This window comes from Tenrec ecaudatus, chromosome 13, assembly GCF_050624435.1.
Source record: "Tenrec ecaudatus isolate mTenEca1 chromosome 13, mTenEca1.hap1, whole genome shotgun sequence".
Taxonomy (NCBI): domain Eukaryota; kingdom Metazoa; phylum Chordata; class Mammalia; order Afrosoricida; family Tenrecidae; genus Tenrec; species Tenrec ecaudatus.
This window is the reverse complement of record NC_134542.1, coordinates 124,368,189-124,396,133: the sequence shown is the minus strand read 5'-3', so window position 1 is coordinate 124,396,133 and position 27,945 is coordinate 124,368,189. Positions and strand designations below refer to the sequence as shown.

The 27,945-nt window shown below is 42.5% G+C and overlaps 1 protein-coding gene across 1 annotated transcript; it reads left to right on the top strand.

The window, feature by feature from the left end:
• The first annotated feature begins 81 nt into the window (after positions 1 to 81).
• On the top strand, positions 82 to 27,490 carry LOC142424704 (uncharacterized). Its single transcript, XM_075530095.1, has 5 exons — positions 82 to 172; positions 621 to 798; positions 15,415 to 15,609; positions 23,304 to 23,430; positions 24,774 to 27,490. Exons 3-5 carry the CDS (start codon positions 15,595 to 15,597, stop codon positions 26,228 to 26,230), a joined length of 1,599 nt encoding a protein of 532 aa, XP_075386210.1. The 5' UTR covers positions 82 to 172; positions 621 to 798; positions 15,415 to 15,594; the 3' UTR covers positions 26,231 to 27,490.
• The last annotated feature ends 455 nt before the right edge of the window (positions 27,491 to 27,945 follow it).

Sequence of the window (27,945 nt, the reverse complement as noted above, 5' to 3'; positions counted from 1 at the left end):
CAGGGCCCTGAGCCTCACCTCCAGGCCCCGCCCTCCCCAACTCCCCCATTATCTCCAGGTCCCGCCCCTTCGCACAGGCACCGCCCCTCTATCCCCACATGATGCAATTTCCTGAGGACCCCGCTTCCTCCGCCTGAGCAGATCCGAGTGAGCGTCCCACGTGTTTCTACGGGTGAGTGGGTTTCGTGTTTCTGTGCTGGGCCCAGGTGCGGAGTCCCCGCAGGCCTGGCTCCCCAGCTGTGTCCGGGGTCCTGCGGACGTTACGCTTCCCGCACCCCGTCCGCCAGTGTTCCAGGTCGCCGCCAGCCCCTGGGACATTTCCAGTGAAATCCTTTCGGAGCTGGCTACAGGCCTCTGCCCTGGGCCCGGGAGTCCTCTGGCCGCTTTTCTTGCTCAGAGCTCCGCCTGCACCCTCACCCCTCCCTCCCGAAAGGCGTGGGTTCTTCCTGGGGCCGGTCCTTTCCGTGTCAGGTCACGGGCCTGAGAGCATGGGGACCCCAGAGTGGCCTTACTAAGAGTTTAACTTCTCAGCACCTTGCTTTGCAAAATGGTACCATCGCAGCACGGTCCCAAATCCCCGCATAGTTTAAGTCCTCACAGAGATTGCAATCTCCCCACAGAGTAAACCTCCATTGAGTGCTTTCTGCCCGGGAAGCAAGATCGTAGCTAATATGACCGCCAGGCAGAGGGGGCTTTGGAGTGCGGCCAGCTCCAGGAAAGCTTTTCATTTGGACCTTTTCGGTGTGGACCTGAGTAATCTTGAGACCTGCATAGAAGTTTCTTGGAACCAAATTCTAAGTATGTAAATTCTTTTTTCCTTTTGAATTATTTTTTCATATGTTAACTGGTTCTCCAATTTGTTTGAATTTACTGTGTAAGAACTGTGTCCTACTAATAGCTCCTCATTTTAAAATGTGTCATAATTATTTCTAATACAAGATAACTTCCAGATATATAACTCTTACATATCGTAAGAGAGGATCTTATTAAAATAAGCTACCATTTTCTCTATGCCCCCACTGCATGGTAATGCTGGAATGCGCTAGCCTTTTATCAAAGTGTTCTTGATAGAGGTTTGTGTGACCCTCTGCACTGCAGTGGATTCTGGGAGTGATGCCATAGCACCTTAAACTCCTCCTTATTGTTTCTAGAATATAATCCACGTGGTACCAGATGGCCACCTCATGGGACACAACTGCTTTCATTTCAAGGAGCTGCCAGTCCTGTAACCACTGGAGCAGAAGGGCTTCTTCACAGACTAATTTAGATAGGCCACGCTGACATGTTTTTCATTATGGACATGGTGATTCTTTATGGGAATTGTTTTTGTTATTTTGATTTGGTCATATTTTCAACATGACATCCATGTGCATACTTAGACATGCATATGTGATCATGTTCAATTTCCCCTTTGGTTAGGTGTCATGGAGGTAAATCCATCTCGTGGCTCCGTCGTGTTACAGAGTAGAACAATTCCATTGTGTTCTGGAGCATCATATTGGTGGAAGCAGATCTCCTGTTCTTCCACAGTAATGCAGGCTGTTTACCCCTTGAAGCCTCAGGGGGGCAGTCTAGTGCAAGCTGTTTATGCCACCTGGAAAAGTTCATTGTCCCTGACCCACCAAAACAAACTCACTGCCACAAAGTCAATTCTGACTCATAGTGTTCCTCTGTAGGTGTCTGAGATCAAAATCAACACAGGAGCAACCAGCCTCATTTTCCTCTTGCAGATGTGCTGGTGGGGTTGAACTGCCAGCCTTGAGGGTAGCAAATGAAGCCAGAATCCATTTCTTTCCCCTTAGAAATGAACCAAATCAAGCAGATGCCATCAAATCCGCACCAACTCCTGCAGACTCCATGTGTGTCAGAGCACAGCACTGTTGCAGAGGGGTTTCAGTGACTGGTTTCTCAAAGTGCATCACCCAGACTTTCTTCCCTGGAGACTCTGAGTAGACACAAACTTCCAATCGCTCCATGAACACTTATCCATGGTAACCATCTGTAATGCTCAGGGACATCAAAAACAAAGCAAGATACCCATGTGTGCGCATACACACAATTAGAAAAGCCAGAACCTGTATCAGTTGGAAATATTTCAGAGAAGGAAAACTCAAAACTAAAGTGAAGTTGAGTTTCGAACTATAACATGAGAAACCACACAGTTGAATTTGTAAAATTTGCAGTGCCCAGAAAAATAAAGTCATTCTGTTAATTTTCAGCTATCAAGTTTTTATATGAATCATACAGATATACTGTAACTGAACTGGACTTTTTACAGTAGCTACAGCATAAAATTAATATCAACTTTAATAGATCTTCAAGAGAGATGTTATATGTAAATAGCTTAATGTTCTTTCTGAGTTTTCATGGAAGATAAATCCTAAAGATTTTTAAGATGTACAGTATTTGAGGAATTAAAAAAGATTTATTACATTATTCTCTTTAGCATAATATTGTACTGTTAGAATAATCTCTTAGGAATAGATCTGCAGCAGCTTGAAAAGGTTCATGGATAAATTGCATCATCTTTATTCCATTTTTCCATGACCTTTTTGAAAGCCCCTTGTGAATTCATGGCATGAATGATTGGCTACCAATGAGCTCCTGTATCTCAATTCGATAACAGTTGGATAAATAGCAGTCATTTTTCCTAACATATGATTCCCTATGGTGACCATATGTGGTTTCAGAGTAAAACTCATCGTAATATTTTCAGTGGCTAATGTCAGAAGTTGGGTGATTTCTTCTAAGGTACTGCTACTTTGCCTTCAGTCTCCAGTCTTTTGTTTGATAGCTGAGCACTCAGTTGGTCGCATTACTCGGGACTCCACTTAAGGATCTACATCTTGAAGTGTGAGTGCTTAATGTCAGAGCCCTGTATTTCCTGATGTGTCATGAATTAGCTTCCCTTACAAATTGGTGAGTGTTTTCTCTGGGGCAGCTTTTCTTTTTCTGTTGGTCTTTCATGTGTTACTAGAATGGTACTTTATTGTATGTGGAATATATCAACAAAAGCACCCCTTTGTCACAGTGGGTTAAACATTGGGCTGCTACCGCAAGGGCAGCTGTGCAAACTCGGCAGACATGCGCAGAAGATGAGTCTGCCTGCTCCAGTAAAGATGTACAGGCGTGGGAGTCCCATAGGGAGTTCTACTCTGATAGCTCTGCTGTGAGTTGGACCAGATGTGGTGGCAGGCAGTCCTGTGTGGACAAGTCAATGGCTTATTCTTGACCACTTATTGGATATTTGACACTAAATGCAGTTAGATTCACATTTTTGTGCACTCTTGTGAAGTGCAAAAAAAATTGCAACAGTTTTGGGAACTGATCTATTTGTGGAGGAGAGTTGTTTTGGAAATGCTACCTTTTTATTGACTTCAGTCTTTTTGTATATCTTCATTGATGAGTCAATGACACACCTTTCTGACATCCTTTATCCTTATTAAAATTCATTTGGGCAACCTGGGGCTTAACTATTCTTAAAACATGTGAAGTACACTCCCTCCTGATACCCTGTGGTCTGGTATTTTCTCCTCCAGGAACAAACTCTTGGTTAATTCCTTAGTTAATTCCATCAACAAACTCTTGGTTAATCCCTTGGTTAATTCCATCACATCCTTCAAATCACTGTTATCAATGAGTTCAATTAATTCGAATACTAAGCACAGAGGACGAAGCTCTCCCCTAAACAAAAGTGTCCCATAAGCAGACACGCGGAATGATTTCACTGTAGAAGTCAGCTGAGAGAGTGCCTGTGTGTCCTTCCCCCTGTTTTGAGGACAGAAGTTTGCTCTGGGTCCTAACTAGATGAATTCATTAGAGGCAGTGAAAAGAATAGCTTTCTGGTTGTTAGCTGCCATCTAGTTTCCCCACTTTAGAACGACACGATGCACCCATGCAGTGGGTTATGCGTTGGGTTCCTCACCACACATCTCAGCAATTCAAAACTACTAACTGGTCCCCAGGAGAAAGACAAGGCTTTCTATTTCTTTAAAGAATTGCGGTTTCAGAAACCCACAGGGCCTGTGCTACTCTGCCCTGTAGGGATGGTTTGAGTCAGAATTGACTCAATGACAGTGATTTTTTTTTAATATACAACAGAACAAAACCGTGCCTTGTTCTTTAAGAATGGAATGGTGAATTTGGGCTCTTCACATCTTGGTCATAAACCTGAAAGCCCCCATTTGCATTTCTTATTAACTGTTGCTTGTTTTGTTTTATTTTCTTGCTAGTGTGTCTTCATGCTCTTTTTATTTTTCCAGTGTGGGCATTTCCATGTATTCTTACTGCTAATGAGCTTTTCATTTGGTGAGTGAACATGGAGCTTCCCTTTCCTGGCCATGAAGACCTGGGCGCTCTTTGACTCCTTCAGCCTGTACATTGAGAGTTGAAGTCTTTGAGCAACTGAAATCTGAGCATTTGCAAACTCATCACAGGACCCTCCCATGTTGTTAAAATCTTGATCGTGCCAGGGTTTGCTGTTCCCTAAAGTGATCATTTTTGTTTCTCCCTACACTAGCTCACGACATGTAAACATGATTGTGTTACTGCATAGATTCCACCTCTGTTGCATTTCTCATAAAAGTTAAGTCCATTGACCTTGTGTTTTTGTTCTTGTTAGTTGTTGTGGATTCATTTTCAACTCATAGCCACCTCACATGTCCAGGGTAGAACTCTTGGCTTTGGAATGGTGTGTCCTCTCAGAACATATTTGCCTTGTTTTGTTTTGATTTGTTCAATGTTGTATCTGCTTTGCCTGGTGTTTATATTATCTCAATCAATCTAATAAATGAAAGAGCCGGATATATGGGCCTGAGGTAAGCTGTCTTTGTCTGACACTCATGGCTTTCTGGGGAAAATGAGTTCCAGTTATCTGAATTCAATAGTTTGTTTTTTCCATCTCCTATTCGTACTACACAGAAGATCTCCAGATCACCTCTGTAACTGATGACTGACAGACTAACAAACTCATGGCATATGAACGGAAATGTAGCTGCCAGGCATTTAGCTGTATACTCATGGACCTGCATGCCGACCTGTTTCAACAACTCCCCATTTGAGCAACACGGAAATGTACTTACTGGTTGGGGACTTTCTTCAGCTGTATCCTATTGAGAAGAACATCTGCTTAAAAGACACAAGAGGACTAAATGAGCCAATGTGGCTAAATCTTTTTGGAAATTGCTTCAAAATTGTGGTTGCGGAATAAATGCACTGTTACCATGAACATGCTGTGTGAGAGACCCTACTGGTTATTGGTGTAAATGATTGGTTGCTGACCATGGCCTCTGTGGTTCAAGCAAACCGGGCACATCAAGGGAGGTCGATGAGGCTGTTTGCGCCCATAAAGAATGAGTCTTGGAAACACTACTGAGCAGTTTCACTCACTGTTTTATATTCAGAATGGGTTAGAATTGACCCAAAAGCACTGCATGTGGCTTTTGTTCATCATAAAGGAATGGAACTTAGACTTGTGAAGGCTTTAAAATACGTCACTTGGTGCACTGTGCGGATGAGACTTTTGAGAGGCTAATTGGATTGACATTTACATTCCACTGTCAGAGCAGAATTGTAGAGTGACCGTGGCCACTCGTGTCACTGTACATTATAGCTGTGCTGTGAAATTTTAGCATCAAAGTACAGCCTTTTCTATGCTGTTGTTAGGTGTCATCGTGTCCACTCCAACACCTAAAACACTATAGCAGAACGAAGCATGGCCCTGTCCTGCACCATCCTCACAAATGTCCCCATGTTTGAGCCCATTGTCACAGCCCCTGTGTTTGTCCATTTTGTTGAAGGCCTTTCTATTTTTTGCTTCTCTTTTCCCTTACCAAGCATTATGGCCTTCTCCAGGGACTGGTCTCTCCTGAAAAAAGTGGGAACAAAAGTATGACAAGTCATAGAGGCCAGCCTCACGGCTGAGAGAACGCTAGCGGTCATCATGTTCAGCTAGTCTGCTTTCCATGATCTGTAAATGTGAAAAAGTCTTGGAGTGGCCCATCTCAAAGCCTGGTGTGTAAGTCCTTGCACAGTTTAACAGTTAAATACAGTGAAATTCAGTCAAAGTAAAAGAAAATTGAAATCTTAACTACTTTTTGCCAATCAGCCAAAAGAAGGGTATGTTATACAGAGTTCTCTAGAGAAACAAAACCAGGACCCTTAGGATTTTATGTATATTTATATAGGTAGATAACCTAAGAAATAAACAACTAATTAATCTACACAGCAATACAAATGGCTCCATGCAACTCACTTCCAATAGACAGTTAGTGCACTGGCAGTCCTTTCAGTCTTGAGGGCCACCGGGTGCAAGTCAAGGAAGCACACAGCTGAGTCCCATGTAGAACAATTCAGACTGTCCAGCCACAGGCAGCAAACAGCAAGGCAGGTCACCAACAGCCAGATGACGGTCCAACAGTCTCCAGCCCAAACGATGTGCACTCCAGTAGCGTGGCGAAGTAAGTCTTGAAGATGCCTCAAACTACAGCGACACATTCCACAGGTTAGGTGTCCCACAGGTAGTGTAGCTTGCAAATTGAGGCAGAGAACCAGCTAAGGCAGCCACACACTGGTCCGATCATCACATAGCAAGAGACAAGAAAGGCGAGGCTTGCAAAACCATTTATCTCTGCCCTTCAATTACTCCCACACATTCATTTGCCAGGTTGGCACAATAAACCTACCTATCACAAAGGGCATGCTATTATGATACTTCACATATTGTGCTCTTTTGTCAGTATATCCTGTGAGCTTAGTGTGTATTTATGTGTGGATCCAGGTCGTTTTTGACGGGAGCAGTCCATAATAATTACATGACAGTAGCTTTACGTCTCAGAGTGGGAGAAGTTTTGCGAATACCTATGTTCTATTGTTACCTTTCACTGTCGCCCTATTTCCCTTTTCAATAGCCTAGTCTCTCCATGAAGGTACAAAATACACAAATGTGCAACCATAGAGTGACTGAAAAGTAGGGGAGTAACATGGAAACACTATAGAAAATGTCATAATTTCCCCCAAATAATGACCTGTTTCAGTAGGTAATATGCCAGCTCTTCATCCAAGAGAATACCATGAATTCAGGGCTTTGGGTTGCTACTTTGTTGGTTCACATCAGTAGCTCTCCAGTGGCTAATGAAGGGCTACAGGAAAAAATTTAAATTCTGCAGTGTTTTCCTGTTGTTACCTTGCTTTCACCCTGTGCTTCATGTTCTGATAAATATTCTGGGTGGTCTGGTGCAAGGAGGTGAATTTCTCTCCTCCCTCCAGTAGAAGAGGGGATATAAATCTCGAGGCTTTTATTTTTGATCATTTGTCTGGTTTATGTGATCTGACTGTTCTCTTTTCTGAACCATAAAAAGAGAGAGGAATTAGCTTGCACTTGGTCACAGACAAACTGTCCAGAGATAAGCTCATTGTGCTAGAAGAATGCAGTCCTTGGGATAGCATGCCATTAGTGAGGAAGTGAGTGTAGGGAGTGAAGGGATGAGGCTGCCAGCTAAACCCTGATGGTGATCCTTAATAGAACAAGACCCCTGTGTCTAATCGCCATGTGAAGTCCCAGTTTCCCAGAACTGTCCTCTTCTCCCTTTTCACATATTGCAGTGAATGGTACCTTGCTGAACCAGATAGATGGGATGTTTTTTGACACCGTGACGGTTGAACAGGTGGCCGTGGACTTCTAGGGACAATAGGCATTGCTGGATCTTTCTTTTTTTTTTTTTTCCTAACCCTAACCCTAACCCTAACCCTAGCTGGATCTTTCTTAGAGGAAACTTCTGTAGACATGTGATGAAGGAAACTTAGAAACCTGGCCTCAGTAGGCATGAGTATTTTCATTGAAAAGACAAATGTCTTACTCAGTGATGCTACTCTATATATGGACTGAGTCATGGGAATACCTTGTTAAATGAACAGGTGTAGCAATCTCCTCTCAGGAGCATGCAGGTCATGCTTCCCCCATGAATATAAGGCTCTTTGTATCATACTAGTGACATCGAGTGTCACTGAGTCTACTAAGTGTCCTTACATGTTAGAAATGTGAGTGTTGACTTTTGGTGCAGAGAGAATATGTGTGTTGTTCCATGCAAGTGCTCTATGTTTTTTACAAGGTGACCATGATTCTTTTATTAGAAATAGAATTACACCCACCTAAAACCCACAGACCTAGAGGAACAGAGCATTGACGCGGTGTCAGGGAAGTGTTGGTTATCTTTTCAGATTTTCCTTGTGATGTGCCTTTCTCCAAGAGCAGCTTGTCAGATTCACATTTTCGCCATCATGACACAGTGTGGTGGGGGGACCTTAGTTAGCTTAGCTTGTCTAGGACAATAAAACTATAGACACTGACATATGCATAAGGAAGAGCTTTACATTAAGAAGTAAACTCCCCCACCCCCATCATGATCCGAATTCTACTTTGCAGGTCTGACTAGAGAGGATGTACACTGGTGCAGATAGGAGTGGAGGCACAGGGAATCCAGGGCGGATGATACCTTCAGGACCAGGGGTGTGAGTGGCGATACGTGGAAGGTAGAGGGAGAGTGGTTTGGAAAGAGGGAACCAATTACAAGGATCTACGTGGGACCTCCTCCCTGGGGGACAGACAACAGGAAATGGGGTGAAGGGACACGTCGGACAGATCAAGATGTGACAAAATAATAATTTATAAATTAGCAAGGGCTCATGAGGGAGAGGGAACGGGGAGGGATGGGGAAAAAAAGAGGACCTGATGCCAAGGGCTTAAGTGGAGAGTAAATGCTTTGAGAATGATGAGGCCAATGAATGTACAGATGTGCTTTACACAATTGATGTATGTATGGATTGTGATGAGTTGTATGAGCCCCTAATAAAACATTTTTTAAAAAGGTAAACTTTATCAAGAGAATATTCCAACCCAGACGCCATGGGTCCAATGCTAACTGGAGCATCCATGGCTCGGTGTGTTCCAGTCCCTAAACTTTAGTTTTGCAGTGTGCATCAACCCTTTCTGCTGTCCAGTTCAATACATGTGTATGTATCATATACATATATGTGTCTATATATGTAACTATGTAGTCACTATGTGCACAGAAATTCCTTGTTTTAGTTCACAAATTCATCAGTATATAAGTAGCTTCAACACTACAGAAAAATATAGGACTCTAAATCCATGATTCATCATAAAATGGGTGGAAAGAAATTCCTTGTTTCAGGGTCCTAATCTCAATAATTTTGTACGTCCTTTTCTGTAAGTTAAATGCTGTAATCTTTATCATGCTGTATTTTCTTCAATCATGTTTAAAAGACTTGTTTTATTCTGAAAGGCAACTCGCTTGCAATTGTGTGCCCGTCTCTTCGGTATGGGTTTAGAGTACAGCTTGATTATTGCAATTTCATTGTCTATCAGTCAGTACACATACATCTTCACTGTTTGAAGGGTGTTCACAGCTGTTAGGGAACCTTCATAGAGCTGGAGTAGATCTTGTGACCTTGCTGTAGGACAGTAACATTTCCCTATTGCACATGTTATATTCACAGCTATGAGAGATAGGCGCAGAATTACAAGACACGTTCAGCACTCCTCTAAGGCAGCTGCTTTTCTAGGGTTTGTTTACAACCTAAGGGAGATCCCTCCCTTCAGACCTGCAGGTAAAACCTTCTTTTCTGGTCATCGATTTCTATACTTTCTCTTGAATGAAAACTGGCTCTGACCGAAGTGATGATCTCTAAAGACAAATAGTTCACATACAGATTATTTTAACTTCTAAGGAAGCCCGATACATGAATTCATAGATCTCAGGGCTTTGGAACATAATCATACAAATAGAGATGTTTTCTTGGGGAAACTATGAAACTGAGAATTCCCAGACTACAACAGGAAACCCACCCTGACAACCCATCTCTCCCTGCCTCAGAGCCTGGTTCTTGTGCTCACTTGATCATAAACATCCCTGTAGCCCATTCCTGAAGGTGAGGTTTGTCCCTGGGTTCACACTGACTTCCCTCACTGTGTCTCACACAGTGCTAGCTGGCCATGTCCCACATTCCAGCTATGGATTTGCAGTTATAGCTCATCCTTGACACCTCTGTAACTGGTCAGTCAGTTCTTCCTGGAGCCTGCATATTCTTAGCACAAGCATCAGGTTATATTGGGCAATCCACTGCAAGCCTTGCCGTGGAGCCTGACACACCCAGGACATCAGTGATTACTGAAGAGGAATGCAGAGGGGGCACAGCTCTGAGGCTGCCCCAAGTCTCCCCTAGGCTCCTCCAGAGTCATGAGTATACACTTATTTGATGTTAAATAGTTTCCATGGTCTCTTACTTTCACTCGGCTTCGCTTAGGTGTAGTTCGTATCTGCTACCTGTTTAGTGTTTCCTGTGTGTGTCTGCGATCAAAGGTGTTCCCAATGCTGCCCAGTGTTCTCTAAGAACACCCCCCAGAAGCAACCTACCGTCATCAACCTTGGGTCTACTCTAGCTTCATCTGGACTAACCCAAGCATGGCTGTTCCAATAAGCAAGGTACTGGAGAATAAATTATATTGATTTGTTGATCATGCTGACGTAATTTCTGGGTAATCACCATTTAATCTGTCCCTCACCACCCCTTTACTTCCCAGTTTGTGCTCGGAACCCAGGTGAGCCTGGAGACAGATAATTCGAGGTGCTGAAATGGGGGCAGATGTGGGTCTTAGATCAGGCTATGATGTGTGGGAAGGTAATAGATCGTTCTTGGTTATATGTTTTGTGCTGCCTGGAAGGTAACAGATCCTGGAACCTGGGCAGAGGGCCTTATCCTAGGCCAGGTACCCTCAGCCAATAGGTATGTATGACAGGCTCAGGGAGGAACTCTGCCTTTTGCCTCTTGAAGCCTCTGGGAATGCGCTCAAAGGTACTCAGTCCTGTGCCATTATCCGGATTTTGAAACATCCACTAGTGACTTCTTATTTGCTGATTTGTCTACACCAAGGCCTCACTTTCACTGCAGAGTTTATTGAGATATCCATGTGCCCAGGGAGCCTGGTCAGCATTTCACAGGGAAGGTCAGAGAGGGGTTGGCCTGCTGCTGTTATCCTGAGACAGTCTTTGAGGACTTACTTCTCCATGAGTGAAGAACCCCAGTGTGCTCTGAGGGGGAGTTCCTGTCACTGGACACACAGGGTGTCCATAGGATTGACACGTTTCAAGTATGGGGGTGAAGATAGAGCCCCACTTGCAGTATGTCCTGTGTGGTTAAGTTATTGGCTCACACCAATCAAAAGGACGCAGGGAGCCAAATAGGTTAGGGCCATCAGCTAACGCTGGTAGAGGGGGTAAACAAAATCTTTCTCTGGACCTTTCCCTAGGTCTGGGCCAGTGTTAGTTTTGAAACATGGATACAGTGGTTTCAATGCATGCACCTTAAATTTTCTCCCTCCTACATCTCTTGTGACATGAGTGTCCACTGGGAGTGAGCAGCAGGAGGGGACGATGGCAGAATAACAAGTAATAAATATGCCTTATTTAACATGGGTTTTGAAACTGAGATTTACAAATTAGTAAATAAATACAACTGAACGCTCCGGTACCTTGCTTACTGGTTAACACATCCCTGCATTTGTGTAAGGGCAGAAAAGGCTGCTTGAGGCCAGGACACAGTAGAGGGGAGATCCACAAGAGACCTGTGATAGCCCTTGGACATACTATTTATCATATATAAACATTTATAAGCCACTTTATTTTGCCAACTACCGTGAATCAGACACAAATGATTTAAAAGTTTGCTGAAATTTGCTTGTGATTCCTGGTTAGTTCCTTACATGGACGTAAAATCTGAGAGAGAAGACTGTTCCACATACATAATTAGCAATGTGAGTTTCTTGATGGGTTAGATTTGGGTTCGGTGTAGGGTTGTAAAGTGCTAGAGGCAGAGTCTGTAGGTAAGATTGGATTCTAGATCCTGGGAATAATGTTCCCTGTTCAAAAACGCGAGTCAATGGATAGAAATAGAGCAAAAGTGTCATGAGGTAAGAGTCAGGTGTTAGTGGACAGTTTAAAGGGCTTTATGTTTAGGATTGTCCTGCCTAACAGCCTATATTTGGAGTTGAGTTGGGTTTATGTGTTTGTAAGTTTGGCTTGTGAATTTGAGACATTGGATCTTAAAGTTAGGATTCAGATAATAGAATATATTCAAAGCTGTGTTCCTGATTTTAAAAATGGGATTAAATGAATAAGGATAGTTTTAGAGTGTCTGGTGTTTTATTTTTTTTCATTGGATGTGGGTATCAATGAATGTTCAGAGTGTGATAGACATTCCGGATGGTAAGGAGCTTTTCCGGTAGTTAGGGGTTCAGTGTTTTAAAAGATTATCAGTGTGTTGTGAGGATGTTCAGCATGGTAAGGTGTAAGGTTTAATGGTTTGGGAGTTTTTGATTAGCACTTATTGGTTAGTGAGCAAAGTACCAAAAGTTATTTTTATGTGTTGAAATATATCTTACTATGTTTTTATATTTATTAGCTGTTGATGGCATATCTTGAATATTTTATGGATATGATCATTAATTTATGATTAGAGGAATTTTAATTTATTTTTGGAAACCCCTTTTCTTCCTTTAAAAAAATCTCATTGTGATTGCTCTAGTTAGAACATACAGTCATTTTTTAATATCAGTAATGAAATTGGATATCTATGTTTGTCCTTTTTCTGAGGTGGGGTTTTTCTCTTTCCTTTAAATGTGACATTTTGACTTTTCAAAAAATAAGAATGTATATTAGCATATTAACATATTGAACTATATCTGTTTTGTGTTAGATTTATAGAGTTGTGTTTTTTTAACATGAAAAGCCTTTGATTGGTATGTTTCATGTATCTATTTAGATCATTAATTTTTTGCATTATTTGCTATATCACAGTGCTTATTTTCTTATGTTAAATCAACTCTTGGACAGATTCCAATTAATCATGGTATATTAATTATTTTAATGTGTTGTCTCACTCAGTTCCCAATATATTTAAGAACTTTTTCATGTAGATCCATTTTCAATCTTGGTCTACAGTTTTCTTAAAGTATTATTATCTGTCCTTGGTATCAGGTTATTACTGGTCTGATAGAAAATGTTAGTAATGTCCTCTCACAACCATTGTCATGTTTGCACCAATAACTTGAACTTAAACAAACAGAAAAAGTGAAGTGTTTATTCATACTGTGTGAATCCTTTGTTGTCTAGCTACCAGAACCTTCAACTTTAATCTGTCTTACACTTAGCCTTGAAGTTTCCCATGGAGTTTCATCTTGATTCAATTGATCATAGACCTTCTTAGCATCTTGCAAGCCATTCAACTCTCACAGATCATTTGCTCTGCTTGGATCCTCTTTTCTTACAGTTGACCACTCAGTGTAGAGTGATAAATGATTTACACGAGTTTTGACAGGCACATCGTCACTCACACCTGAACAACTGTGTGCTGCCCTCACACTTGAGTCTGTTTGGGAAATACTGAGCCATAAGACATGCTGTGTGGATCTTAGAGAATTTCATTCAGCTTACCTCCAGGAGAATGGTGTAAATCAATGACACAGGAATTCCTCAGTGATTTTTGTCATCACTTTGTTCTGTCATTACTATTATTGTTTAAATCGTTTTATTGGGGGCTCTTACAACTCATCACAATCCATACGTCCATCCATGTGTCAAGCACATTTGTACATTTGTTGCCATCATCATTCTCAAAACATTTGCTCTCTACTCGAACCCCTGGTATCAGCTCCTCATTTCCCCCACCCCATGAACCCTTGATAATGTATAAATTATTGTTATTTGGTCATGTCTTTCACTGTCTGACGTCTGCCTTCACTCACTTTTCTGTTGTCTGTTCCCAGAGAGGGGGTTACATGTAGATCCTTGTAATTGATTCTCCCTCTCTCCCTCCTTCCCTCCACCCTCCCCGTATCATCACTCTCACCAATGGTCCTGAAGGATTCATCTGTCCTAGATTCCCTGTGTTTCTAGTTTCCATCTGTACCACTGTACATCCTCTGGTCTAGGCGGATTTGTAAGGTAGAATTGGGATGATGATAGTGGAGGAGAGGAAGCATTGAAGAACTAGAGGAAAATTATATGTTTCATTGTTGATACACTGTACTCTGACTGGCTCGTCTCCTCCCTGTGAACCTTCTATAAGGGGATGTCCAGGTGCCTACAGATGCACTTTGGGTCTCCACTGTCCACCTTGCCCTCATTCACAATGAGGTGAATTTTTTGTTCTTTGATGCCCGGCCCATCAACACCTTGTGATAACAAGGCTGCTGTGCTTCTTCCATGGGGGTTTTGTTGCTTCTCAGGTAGATAGCCTCCTGTTTATCTTCAACCCTTTAAGACCCCAGACACTATATATTTTGATAGCGAGGCACCCTCATCTTTCTTTACCACATTTCCTTATGCACCCATTTTGTCTTCAGCGATCATGTCGGGAAGGTGAGCATCATGGAATGCCAGTTTTATAGAACAAAGTGTTCTTGCATTGAGGGAGTTATTGAGTGGAGGCCCAATGTCCATCTGCTACCCTAATACTAAACCTCTAAATAAATGCATGTAGGTCTATTTCTCAATCATCATCATATAAATATATTTACATATATACATTCTTGTATTTAGACCTCTATAAATGCCCTTTGCCTCCCAGTTCTTGCCTCTATTTCCTTTTATTTTACTCTTGTCCCACTATCATGCTAAGTCTTCATTTGAGTTTCAGTAATTCCTCTAGGTTACATTGCCCTTGATCAAGCCCTACCAGGCCTCTTACACCCTCCTCACCATGGATATGTGTTTACTATTAAGCCCTGGTGTTGACATGTGTTAAGAGTTGGACTGCTAACCTCATGGTCAGAAGTACAAACCCACTAACTGTCTGTCATGGCTTTAGAGTCTCTGAAACTCTGTAGAGCCGTTCTCCTGTGTCCCATTGCCTGCTTATCCATCTAACTCTACTTGTTGATGAGCTTTAAAGTGTCTCTAAAGTGATTGTACAATTTATATTTCCTCTAGAAAATAATCATCAGTTTATAATAGCTCTTTATACAACCCACTTAAAATGTTCCAGATGCTTTAATTAACATAATCATCTTGAAGGTTCATTAATTTTTTATTCTCCTTCAGAGTCACACAGTAAAGAATTGATAATTTTGTGTGTTGTGAGGTAGGGATCCAGCTTTTTTGTTTCTTCTTTTTGACATGTATATTTGATTGTGCAATCTATTTACTTAAAGTCATATTTTACTCACATGTCTGAAAAGTATGAATTTTAGATTTTATTGCTCATTGTGCACACGTGTTTTCTGTCACTCAATAAGGAACCGTTAACAGTATTGGGGACTTAGTGTAAGAAGAGAAACAGAACTGTAACAGCATCTGGACGTACGGGTTATGTATTACTCACATTGTATTCTCCCATCAGCCTTCAGGTTTTGAATCACCAGCAGCTGAGATGGAGGAGGAATACGTGCCTGGATTGGGTGTTACTATTTCTGGGATGTCCTCATGAGCGATTGAAGTTTGTGAACATCATTCGCGCTGATCGAGATAAGACAAACCTAGAGCTTCCCAGTTGCCGGCTGTGTCCTAAAGACCAAAGAAAATGACCAAGACTCAGGTGATCCTTTTCTGTATTTCCTCCTGGAAGTGTAGTAACCTGAATTATACTGATTCGGTTCTTTGGAAAAGTAGAAATGTGAAATAGTAGAAGTTAGAGATAAACTTTGACTCTGACTTCACCATTGGACTTGAGAAGATTAGGAATATATTCGTCATAGGATTAAAACTAAGGGAATCACATTGACTATAATACGTCACTAAGGTTTTTTGGATGTCATTATCTTTCAACTCATATTCATTGTTCTTTTTTTTTCTTTCATTTTATTGGGTTCTCATACAACTCTTATCTCAATCCATTCATTCATAAAAGCACATTTGTACATTTGTTGCTATCATCATTCTCAAAACATTTGCTTTCTACTTGAGCCCTTAGCATCAGTTCCTCATCCCCCCACCCCATGAACCCTTGATAGTTTATAAATTATTGTTATTTTGTCATGTCTTATACTGTCCGACATCTGCCGTCACCCTCTTTTCTGTTGTCCATCCCCAGGGAGGGAGTTACATGTAGATCCTTGTAATCTGTTTCCCCTTGCTCCCTCCTTTCCTCCACCTTCCCGGTATCACCACTCTCAGCACTGGTCCTGAAGAGTTCATCTGTCCTGGATTCCCTGTTTCTAGTTTCCATCTGTACCAGTGTACATCCTCTGGTCCAGGCGGATTTGTAAGGTAGAATTGGGATCATGATAGGGAGGGGAGAAAGCATTGAAGAACTAGAGAAAAGTTGCATGTTTCATCATTGCTACATTGTACCCTGACTGGCTCGTCTCCTCACAACCCTTCCGTAAGGGGATGTCCAGTTCCCTACAGATGGACTTTGGGTCCCCACACCGTACCCCTCCCCCCCATATTCACAATGATATGATTTTTTGTTCTTTGATGCTTGATAACTGATGCATCCAGACCTCATGATCACACAGACTGCTGTGATTCTTCCATGTGGGCTTTGTTGTTCTGAGCTAGGTTGCTGCTTATTTACCTTTAAGACTCCAGATGCTATATCTTTCCATAGCCAGGCATCATCAGCTTTCTTCACCACATTTGCTTAAGCACCCACTTTGTCTTCAGCAATCATGTTAGGAAGGTGAGCATCATGGAATGCCAGTTTAATAGAACAAACTGGTCTTGCATTAACGGAGTACTTGAGTGGAGGACCAATGTCCATCTGCTACCTTAATACTAAACCTATAAATAAATACACATAGGTCTATATCCCAATCCTATGTAAATATATTTACGTATATACATTCCTGTATTTAGACCTCTATAAATACCCTGTGCCTCCCAGTTCTTTCCTCTATTTCCTTTTACTTTCCTCTTGTCCCACTGTCATTTATTTTCCTTGATAATCCCCACCAGTCCTCTTACTGCTCTCCACTGATATTGGATCACATGTTGATCCCTTGTCCCTGGTTTGTAACACTACTTCCTTTCCCCCAGCTTCCCTTCACCCATGTCTCCCCAGAACTGTAGGTCCCGTTGTTTTCTCCTCCAGCTAGTTTATCTAGCCCCTCTTATCTAAATAGACCTGCAGCAAAGCAACAGTGACAAAAAGAAAAGCTTGTAAATAGTTCAGGGTCTCTCTGTTGACCTTTAGGAGTGTTTTTCCCTCCCCACAGAAGAATTTTCTTCATAGGACAGCACTGAAGCTACAGTTCAGGGAGAGGGATATGTCTGATACAAGCACTTGGGAGCAAATGAAGAGGGAGGAAGAGAGAGTGGAGCTCATCGTGGCCCACAAGCCTTAAGGACGATATTCCTGCTCAGAGCAGCCAATGGACAGAGAGGACCATATGGCCAAACCCACTATGAGACATGAGAAACGTCACTAACTCATAGCCCTACAGGGGACAACACTGGAGACACTGGGAATTGCACCTGATCTGGCACCACGACAGCGAGTCAAAACACTATGTGCATGCAACAGAACAGCAAGGAGAGCAGAGCAAAGATGTCCCAAGGGAGGACCCAAATAGACCTGACAACCCATCAGACTCAACGCTAATGCTTAGTTTTTTTTGTTTTTAAACATTTTATTAGGGGCTCTTACAACTCTTACCACAACCCATACATATACATACATAATTTGTATAAAGCACATCTGTACATTCTTTGCCCTAATCATTTTCAAAGTATTTGCTCTCCACTTAAGCCCTTTGCATCAGGTCCTCTTTTTCCCACTCCCTCCTCACTCCCCCCTCCCTCATAAGCCCTTGATAATTTATAAATTATTATTTTGTCATATCTTGCCCTGTCCGGCGTCTCCCTTCACCCCCTTTTCTGTTGTCCATCCCCCAGGGAGAAGGTCACATGTAGATTCTTGTAATCATTTCCCCCTTTCCAACCCACTCACCTGCTACTTTCCCAGTATCGCCCTCACACTACTGGTCCTGAAAGTATCATCCACCCTGGATTCCCTGTGCCTCTAGCTCCTATATGCACCAGTGTACAACCTCTGCTCTATCCAGACTTGCAAGGTAGAATTCGGATCATGGTAATTGGGGGGAAGGAAGCATTTAGGATCTGGGGGAAAGCTGTATTCTTCATTGGTGCTACATCGCACCCTGACTGACTCATCTCCTTCTCTGGACCCCTCTGTGAGGGGATCTCCAGGTAAGGCCTAGTGTTTAAGGACAAATAAGATCACTTCTTTAGGAGAGTTCAGTATTCCATGGGGTTTTTGTCTTTGTAAATTTCTTTCATGCTGTCTGAGGTGATGTGTTACATATTCTCCCAAACAGCAGCCTTCTCATTAATGCCTCTGAAATGGGCATTGTAGCAATAGGAGTTCTAAAATGGTTGACAGCTTCTCGCCTCCTCAAACTATAGTTGTAGGACAGAGTCAACTGTCAGCCTCAGCCCTGATTCATGCGAGGCAGAACTTAAATATACTGATACCCTCCAGTACTTTTCCACTTCTGACACCAGTTATCTTTCCCACAGTCCTCTCCTTCTCAGCTCATTAATTGTTGCAGTGGCCATGTACAAATTACATTCCAGGGTCACAGGTACAAGTTTTATTAAGTAGCAGAATATAACTTGGTATGAGAATCAATAGGCTACATATTCAGATTCATATTGAAGATTCATTTAGGCAAATCTGCTCTTCTTCAGGGCAGGCCTGTTCTGTCTTTCCCTCTCAGACATTTTGCCCTAAAGGTAGGCTCATTTCTCAGTTCTATCTGTGTAGGCTCCTCTCATCTCCTTGGGGATCTCCTTCTCTTGATCTTACCTGCCTGTCCCACTATCTTGCCTAAAAAGCTCTTTCTGGACCTGTCACCTTTGGCTCTGTCACTATGTCCCTCTGCCCTGGTCATTATCTCCATTGATACAACTCTTGACCCCTGATTATTACAGTTCATTGTGCAGGAGCAGCAGTAGACCAGTCCCTATGAAGTAGAGGTTCAAGATATTCTATGATTTGCCCTCCAGCATCTCACAAAACCAAATAGCCGTCAAGTAAATAAGTCTGCAGGATGTGGAGACTGGTGAGTCCCAAATCTATAAGTGAGGTGTCAGCCTGGAGGTTTGTCCTCATGGATGTGTTTCCAAAGGCTGATGAACCAGATCATTAGGTCAGACAACAGTCCACTTCACTACAAGGTGAAGTTGTAGTATCCGGTCAGTGAATAGGTTGCACGGGCTGAGGGACCCACATTGAAAGGTCACCCAGCAGGCTGTTGGTTCCTGGAGTGGAGGAAACTCTCTAATCAGGTCACATGGGTGCCTCCTAGTTGCAGGGATATCAAGGACATGGCTCATGCATTTCTGGAAGCTGGCAACCCAGGGATTCATTCTGAACTCTGGCTCCATGGCAACAAAACCAAATCAACAGGTCAGGTGACAGGCCAATGTCTCACTGTTTCTTCTCAACCATGCTGGCAGGCAGTTCTCTCTCTCCCTCCCTCTCGCTCTTGATATGATGGCTTCTTTGGCCAACCTTGCACCTTCTGTGCCCAGGCAAGACTAGGAGGGCTCCAGAGGTCGAGCCAATGGCAACAGAACTAGGAGGGGCCCATTGGAGAGCATGTGATGAAATATGGCAGGTCAAAGATTTTGTCGATGAGCTTTCTGATCTTGGTCCTGATCTGTTGCTTCTTGGTCCTGATCCTGAATTGTACCTTTTTCATTAATAAACAACTTTGATCTATGAGTTTTGTGTGGCCATAGAAACGGATTATCACATCCAGAAGAGAGACAAAGAGTGGTGTAGGTGGAATGACTTGTGTAAGAAGATCTGAGGTATGTTTGACCTCCCACCTGTAAACTAAGCCTGATAGCTCGTGCCACGGAAGGTACAGAGCCTTGCATAATGGTAACAATGCTAAGACTCTGATTCCATTTCCCAGCGTACTGCAAACTTGTTTGTCAATATAAACTGGTGTCGTTTTATGTATTGAGTACTACTTCTAGCTCTTTCAGATCCTTTCACTGCTACTCAAAATTCTAATTGTATGAGTGGGTACATTATTATTGGGGTATGAGTGTCCCCAGCACTCAGCGGTCCACAGGAGTGACAATGATTGTGGGAAATATTAAATAGACACTGACAGCAGTGCACAGGACTTGAGAGAGTGAATATATTTTTCTTTTTTTTTTATAAGAGTTTATTGGGGCTCATACAATTCTTTTCACAGTTCATAATATACATACATCAAGTGTATAAAGCACATCTGTACAGTCTTTGCCCTAATCATTTTTTTCTCTTTTCTTTTACATTTTATTAGGGACTCATACAACTCTTACCACAATCCATACATATACATACATCAATTGTATAAAGCACATCCATACATTCCCTGCCCCAATCATTCTCAAGGCATTTGCTCTCCACTTAATCCCCTTGCATCAGGTCCTCTTTTTTTTCCCCCTCCCTCCCCTTTCCCCGCTCCCTCATGTGCCCTTGGTAATTTATACCTCGTTATTTTGTCATATCTTGCCCTATCCGGAGTCTCCCTTCCCCCCTTCTCTGCTGTCCCTCTCCCAGGGAAGAGGTCACATGTGGATCCTTGTAATCAGTTCCCCCTTTCCAACCCACTCACCCTCCACTCTCCAAGCATCGTCCCTCACACCCTTGGTCCTGAAGGTATCATCCACCCTGGATTCCCTGTACCTCCAGCCCTCATATGTACCAGTGTACAGCCTCTGTCCTATCCAGCCCTGCAAGGTAGAATTCGGATCATGGTAGTTGGGGGGAAGAAGCATCCAGGATCTGGGGGAAAGCTGTGTTCTTCATCGATACTACCTCACACCCTAATTAACCCATCTCCTCTCCTAAACCCCTCTATGAGGGGATCTCCATTGGCCGACACTTGGGCCTTGGGTCTCCACTCTGCGCTTCCCCCTTCATTTAATATGATATATATATATACATACACATATATACATATACACATATATACACATACATACACACACATATCTTTTTTTTTTTTGCATGATGCCTTATACCTGGTCCCTTGGGCACCTCGTGATCGCACGGGCCGGTGTGCTTCTTCCATGTGGGCTTATTTGCTTCTGAGCTAGATGGCCGCTTGTTCACCTTCAAGCCTTTAAGACCCCAGACACTATCTCTTTTGATAGCCGGGCACCATCAGCTTTCTTCACCACATTTGCTTGCAATATCCCGGCGTGGAGGAGGGAGCCAGTGGAGAGGTCTGGGAGGCTGGCCCCAGCACCATAAATTAAGTGGATTCCTGCCCCTCCCCCGAAAAGAATTTGTTCCAAAGGACGACATTGACTCTGCAGCTCTGGGAGATGGACACATTTGATCAGAGCACACGGGAGCTGATGAAGGGGCAGGAGGAGAGAGTAGAGCACAGCCTTGCCCACCAGGCCGTGATGATGATGTTCCTGAGTAGAGCAGCCAGTCCACAGAGTGAACAACATGGCTGGCCCTACTATGAGACATGATGCCCCTCAGTGACTAAGGGCGATACAGGGGACAGCACCGGAGACACAGTGTGGGAATTGGACCTGACCTGATCCCACCACACCGAGGCAAATCACTGGGGGAGTGCAGCAGAACAGCAAGGGAATGGAGTGGCAAGGTCCCCAGGGAATGCTGAAAGTGGACTTTGGGGCCAGGGCGTGATGCCCCAACAGACTGGACTGGAAAACACTCCTAAGGGCCAGCAAACGATCCCTGAACTAACTACAAGCTTTTCTCTTGTGAACTGTTTTGTTCTGTTCTTTGTCAGTGGTTTGTTTTTGTTGTTTTGTTGTCTGGTTGTATACTGTTGCTTTGATTTCCTCTGTCTAGTTTTCGTGCATGTTAGTGACTCCACACGTCTGTCTGAATAGGACAGGCTGGATGAACTATCTGGAGGAAAAACAACGGGACCGACAGTTCCGGGGGGACTTGGGGTGGGGGGTAGTGGGGGTAAGGAAGTGGTGTTAACAAACCCAGGGACAAGGGAAAAATATGGGACCCCAAATGGTAGAGAAGGGGGAGTGGCAGGCCTGGTGGGAAATGATCAAGGGTAAGGTTGCTTAGAGAAGAGGTATACTCTAGCCCAGGTGGCGATGAAGCATGGTAGTAGGGCAGGAGGAAAGTCAAGGGAGACGGAGGAAAGAGCTAGGAGTCAAAGGGCATTCATGGAGGTCTAGACAAAGACATGTACATGCAAATATATATAGGAGGATGGGGAAATAGATCTATGTGTCTATATTTATAGGTCAAGTATTAAGGTGGCGGAAGGACCTTGGGCCTCTACTCAAACACTCCCTCAATGCATGAATACCTTCTTCTATTAAATTGGAACTCTATGATGCTCACTCTCCCGACACAACGGCTGGAGCCAAAGTGGGTGAACAAGTAAATGTGGTGAAGAAAGCTGATGGTGCCCGGCTATCAAAAGAGATAGTGACTGGGATCTTAAAGGCTTGAAGATAAACAAGCGGCCATCTAGCTCAGAAGCAACAAAGTCCACATGGAAGAACACACCAGCCGGTGTGATCGAGTGGTCCCAAAGGGATCAGTTACCAGGCATCAAAGAACAAAAAATCATATCATTGACTGCACACCTCCATGATAGGATCGCTGAAGACAAATGGGTGTATATTTTTCAATGGATATATATAATGTAGCTTAGAAATCATTGATAAGGCATGCATGTCACACAGTTAAACATATACATAGTTGATGGATAATGTCATAAGCAGGTAATATAGTAAACAAGGAGGTAAGTCACCATCTGGACCTAGTGTTAGTTGACCTCAAACCCCCTATCCCCACCCTGAGCCATGCCCAGGAGTTTACTATGTTTATGGTGGCTTGACTGTAGTACCTCATTGCTCTCATCTACAGATAACCTTCAGGCATAGTGAAGTAGCCAGACCCAGAAATGATTCTTCTACTGTGATAGCTTCTTTAAGGCTGCTCCTTAATGGAGTGTGATTGGGCAAGGAGGGGGCGTTTACGGGGGGAAACACACACCCACATTATTTGGCCTGGAGAAAATGTATTTCAAAACATTTGTATCTCAGAACCATGGAGATCTTTCTCTAATTAAGGCTTGTTTTCCATGCTATAGTTGAAATTTAAAAATAAAGTCAAATACTCTGTATCAAATCTTCAGTTTACCACACATTGTTGAATGCACTGTCATAGAATAGTTTTTATTACTGTAAGATATGTTTTTAAATCTTCAACCAGAAAATACTGTATTAAACAGACTACTCTAACTACAGGAATCGCTGACATTCAACGATGTGGCTGTAAAGTTCACCTTGGAGGAATGGCAGCTCCTGAACCCTGCTCAGAAGACATTATGTCAGAATGTGATGTTGGAGAACTATCGCAACCTGCTTTCCATTGGTGAGGAGAATACTACCTTAAGTGTTAAAATCTTTGCATAAAATTTGGTTTTCTCAAAGAGGGCGATTCTCATTGCATTCTTGTTATGGTGCTAGGTTAGTGGTACAGTCTTCTACCCTTGAGAGAACACCCTATACTTTGTTGCTTTGAGCATTATTATCCCATAAATAAAACATTTTGCAGACTTCACAAACTTAAGCTTAATTTTGGTGTCTGAGGTTCTGTAATTTCTCATCAACTGGTTATCTAGTTGTCTCCACAGAAGCTTTCTCCCAATTAGAACAAGGAGAAAACTGTGGTCTGTACTAGAAAAAAGCCATAGTGCAGTTTTTCAGGTGAGTGAGCATAAAACCTTATCACATCCACAGTAAGTGTCAGATAGTACATTAAAGTGTGTACTTCTTTGAATGTGAGACCTTACTTTGCCTAGAAATTTTGCGAAATACTCCTCTAAGTATTTTGAGATTAGATTTCCATTTATTTAATTTACACTATTGGTTCCAAATTTTTCTTGATAGTAGTTCGTACACTCCATCTGTCAATTATTAGTGGATGCTTGCAGCTATTCTCATTTTCAGTCATGCCTTGTCACCCACTGAAGGTCCCAGAGCATTGCTGCATTCACATCATTGCTGCTGTCTGTACGTAAGGAAGTTAAAACCTGAGGGGCTCTTGTTCCAAAAGTAGATCAACAGGTTCTCCTCCCAGTCTGAATTTCTGGAGATTCCACTAATCCCTGTGCACCATGGGTGACCCTGCTTGTATTTGAAATACCGGATGTCATTGCTTCCGTAATCACAGCAGCATGAAGGCCACCACAGGACTATACTAGAATACAGGCTCCATAAGCATAAGGAATATGTTTGTGTACCATAACGCCTTTCATAAATAGCTGTAAAAATGGAACATTCTGCATTTTTCACGTTCCCAACGTTGTCTAGTACTGAGTTGTCTTTCATTGAAGATTGATAGAGAGAATACAACTGACCTCTAGCAGTTGAAATTAGTAGGTCTTACTATCCCTGTCGTCTTTGGGTCTCAGTGTCTTGCATATATTTACATTCTTAGAATATTTTCATGGTCCTATTTAAGCAATTACCAAATCAATGTTCATTCATTATTTTCACATTCAATCTGGTTTCTACAGTCATTGCTTTTACCATTTGTATTGTTTACACAATTTTATTTCCACCATTGTCCAAGAAACATTAAGCATAGTGTTTTATTTGCATTCATTAAGAGTGCTGTCACTAAAGAGCTACCTTGTATCAATCAAGGGGTGTTTTCAAGGTTCCATTGTAAATGAAAATAATGAAGAGTTTCAATGTTCTGTTCTTTTATAGAGATCCCAAAAGTTGATCATTTGCTCGATCAGTCGCAACATGGAAGGAAGGTCGACAGAACCGAACAGTTCTATAAATTTAATACATTGGAAAATATTCTTCATCAGCACAAAAACAATTTTCCTCGAAACGAAAATTATGAGATAGTTCGCATACATGAAAAAATAGGAAAACCAGATTTAATCATACAAGTATTAAATCATAAGAGTAGTAGCGAAATAAAGAAGTTAATTGTGCTCAGTGGAGATGAGGAAACTTTTTCGATTGTTGAAGAAAACCAATTTTGTTCTGAAGTGAAATTCTCTGTGTGTGAAAAATCCAGTAGGATGAAGTCACAAAGCATTCAGCATCAGGAACCTGACAAAGTTGAGAAACCAGGCATAGGTAATAAATGTGGGAAAAACTTCATCAAGGAGTGGTTCCTCTGTGAGGATGTACAAGATAAGACCTATGAATGCCGTCAGTGTGGGCAGGAATTCGACAAAGTATTCAAACTCACTGCACATTGTCGAACAGCTCATAAAGGACAAAAACCATATACATGCTTAGAATGCGGCAAAGCTTGTCACAGTAAATCATACCTCCAGGAACATCAGAAAACTCATGTGGCAGGGATGCCCTGTGTATGCAGTGAATATGGGAAAGGCTTCACCAGGAACAGTGATCTCAGTGCTCATCAGCGAACTCATAGTGGAGAGAAAGCCCATGTACGTGGTAATTGTGGTAAAGCTTTCAGCCAGAAGCAATGCCTTACAGCACAGCAGACATTTCACACAAGAAAGAAACCCCATGTATGCGGTGAATGTGTAAAAGCCTTAAGCTGTAAACAATCCCTTATAGCAAATCAGACATTTCACACAGGAATGAAACCCCATGTATGTGGTGAATGTGGAAAAACCTTTAGTTGGAAGAATGTTCTCACTGCTCATCAGCGAACTCATACTGGGGAGAAACCGTATGTATGTGGTGGATGTGGGAAAGCCTTTATCAGGAAGAATGCTCTCACTGTTCATCAGCAAACTCATAATGGAGAGAAACCCCATGTATGTGGTGAATGTGGAAAAACCTTTACCTGGAAGTATTCTCTAACTGCTCATCAGCGAACTCATACTGGAGAAAAACCCCATGTATGTGGTGAATGTGGAAAAGCTTTCAGCTGGAAACTATATCTTACAGCACATCACACATGTCACACAGGAAAGAATCCCCATGTGTGTGGTCAATGTGGAAAAGCCTTTATCAGGAAGAAGAACCTCACTTTTCATCAGCGAACTCATACTGGAGAGAAACCCTATTTATGCGGTGAATGTGGAAAAGCCTTTAACAGGAAGGATGGTCTCACTGCTCATCAGCGAATTCATACTGGAGAGAAACCCCATGTGTGCGCTGAGTGTGGTAAAGCCTTTATCAGGAAGCATATGCTCACTGCTCATCAGCGAATTCATACTGGAGAATAACCTTATATATGCAGTGAGTGTGGTAAAGCTTTCAGCCGAGAGCGATCCCTTACAGCACATCAGAAATTTCACACAGGAATGAAACCCCATATATGTGGTTAATGTGGGAACACCTTTATCTTGAAGAATGAACTCACTGTTCATCAGCAAACTCATACTGGGTCAAAAGCACATGTATGTAGTGAATGTGGTAAAGCTTTCAGCCAGAAACGATTCTTCATAGCACATCAGACATTTCACACAGGAAAGACGCCCTTTGCATAACATAAACGTGGAAAATCATATCTGCCACTCAGGTATCCATCAACATGAGAAAATTCTTAATGAGAAAACTTTTCAATGGTGTAAGTGTAGCAAAGCTTTCAAAACCCAGGAAGCGGCTCTAGAGTTTGGCCTGGGCTTTTTGTGGGGCCAAACGGTTGTGACTTAAAATGTGGCTACCCAGTTTGTGAATTGCTGTCCCTCTACTGATGACCCACCACTGTGGGGAGAGGAAGAGGAGCGTCCAGACCTTCCCAGGGCACGTAGGCACCTCATTTCTCTTCCAGCTTCCAGTGCCCAAAAGAGAGTTGGATCTCCTATTTCTGGATCACAGCTATACCAAGCAGTAGAGTGCCCACCCAAATGCCAGGAGTGCCTGCCCCACCTGCGTGCTCTTTGTTACACCCCACCCCCTACCCCCTGACAGCACAAAAAATAAGAATGAAGGAAATGGAAGACGTTTGGGGATAATTAGTCCAGACGACTTAAGGACCACAGCAAACCTCAGCCTCCACAACCCTGAGACCAGAAAAACTAGATGGTGCCGAGCTACCACTGCTAATTACTTCAAAAAGGATCACAATAGAGGGACCTGAGGAGAGTGAGAGTGCAAAGTGGAACAAAACCCCCAATCATAGACTAGGCTTACTGCTCTGATGGATACTTGTAATCCCAACAATGTCCTTTAGCAGCTTCACTCCAGAAATTGTACTTCCTCCTCTGACTCAGCTTTCAGCCAAAAAACATACAGACATGGAGGGGAAGAATAACATTCGAGAGGTACACACTCCACAATATTACCACGTGTTCAAAACCAAAAGGACAGCATTTGCTAATGGATAAAACTCTTGAAAGCAGGAAGGGACAGGAAAGAACGATGAATAATTATGGGGGGAAACAGGGAGGGCGGAAGTGGGAAGAGTGCTTGTTTTTCTTGGGAACTGCAGTCAATGTACAAATTGATGAATATAAAACCAATTTACCCTGTAAAATTTTAAATCAGAATAAAAAATTCATAAAAAACAAAGAGCTCATGTCTCATCGATAATATGGAGGACAGTTACCATGTAACTGTAATGATTTTTACTTGTGTTCCAAAGTTTTCTTGACATAAACACAGAAAAATGAAAAAGTTTTAAATTCTGTCAAGTTGGGAAAGCTGTCCCTAGGGAGTCGTGTTACATATCAGTGATCGGCAGATGGAAAACCCTATCAATCTAGTAACTTTGTATAGGTCTTCTCTGGCTTCTCTCATGTATCATTAAACCTCAGTGGCATCCTAACTGATGTAGTTCTGGTGGGATGGCTTTTAGCCAGAAAGGAGTCAAGTGACAATAGACAGTAGAGTACAACAGAGAAACCATATGAGTACAGTGATTGTGGCAGTACGTATGCGTTTAGTGACTTTGGTATCAAATTATGTTTTATTTTTTATAAAGCCCATAAGTTTAGCT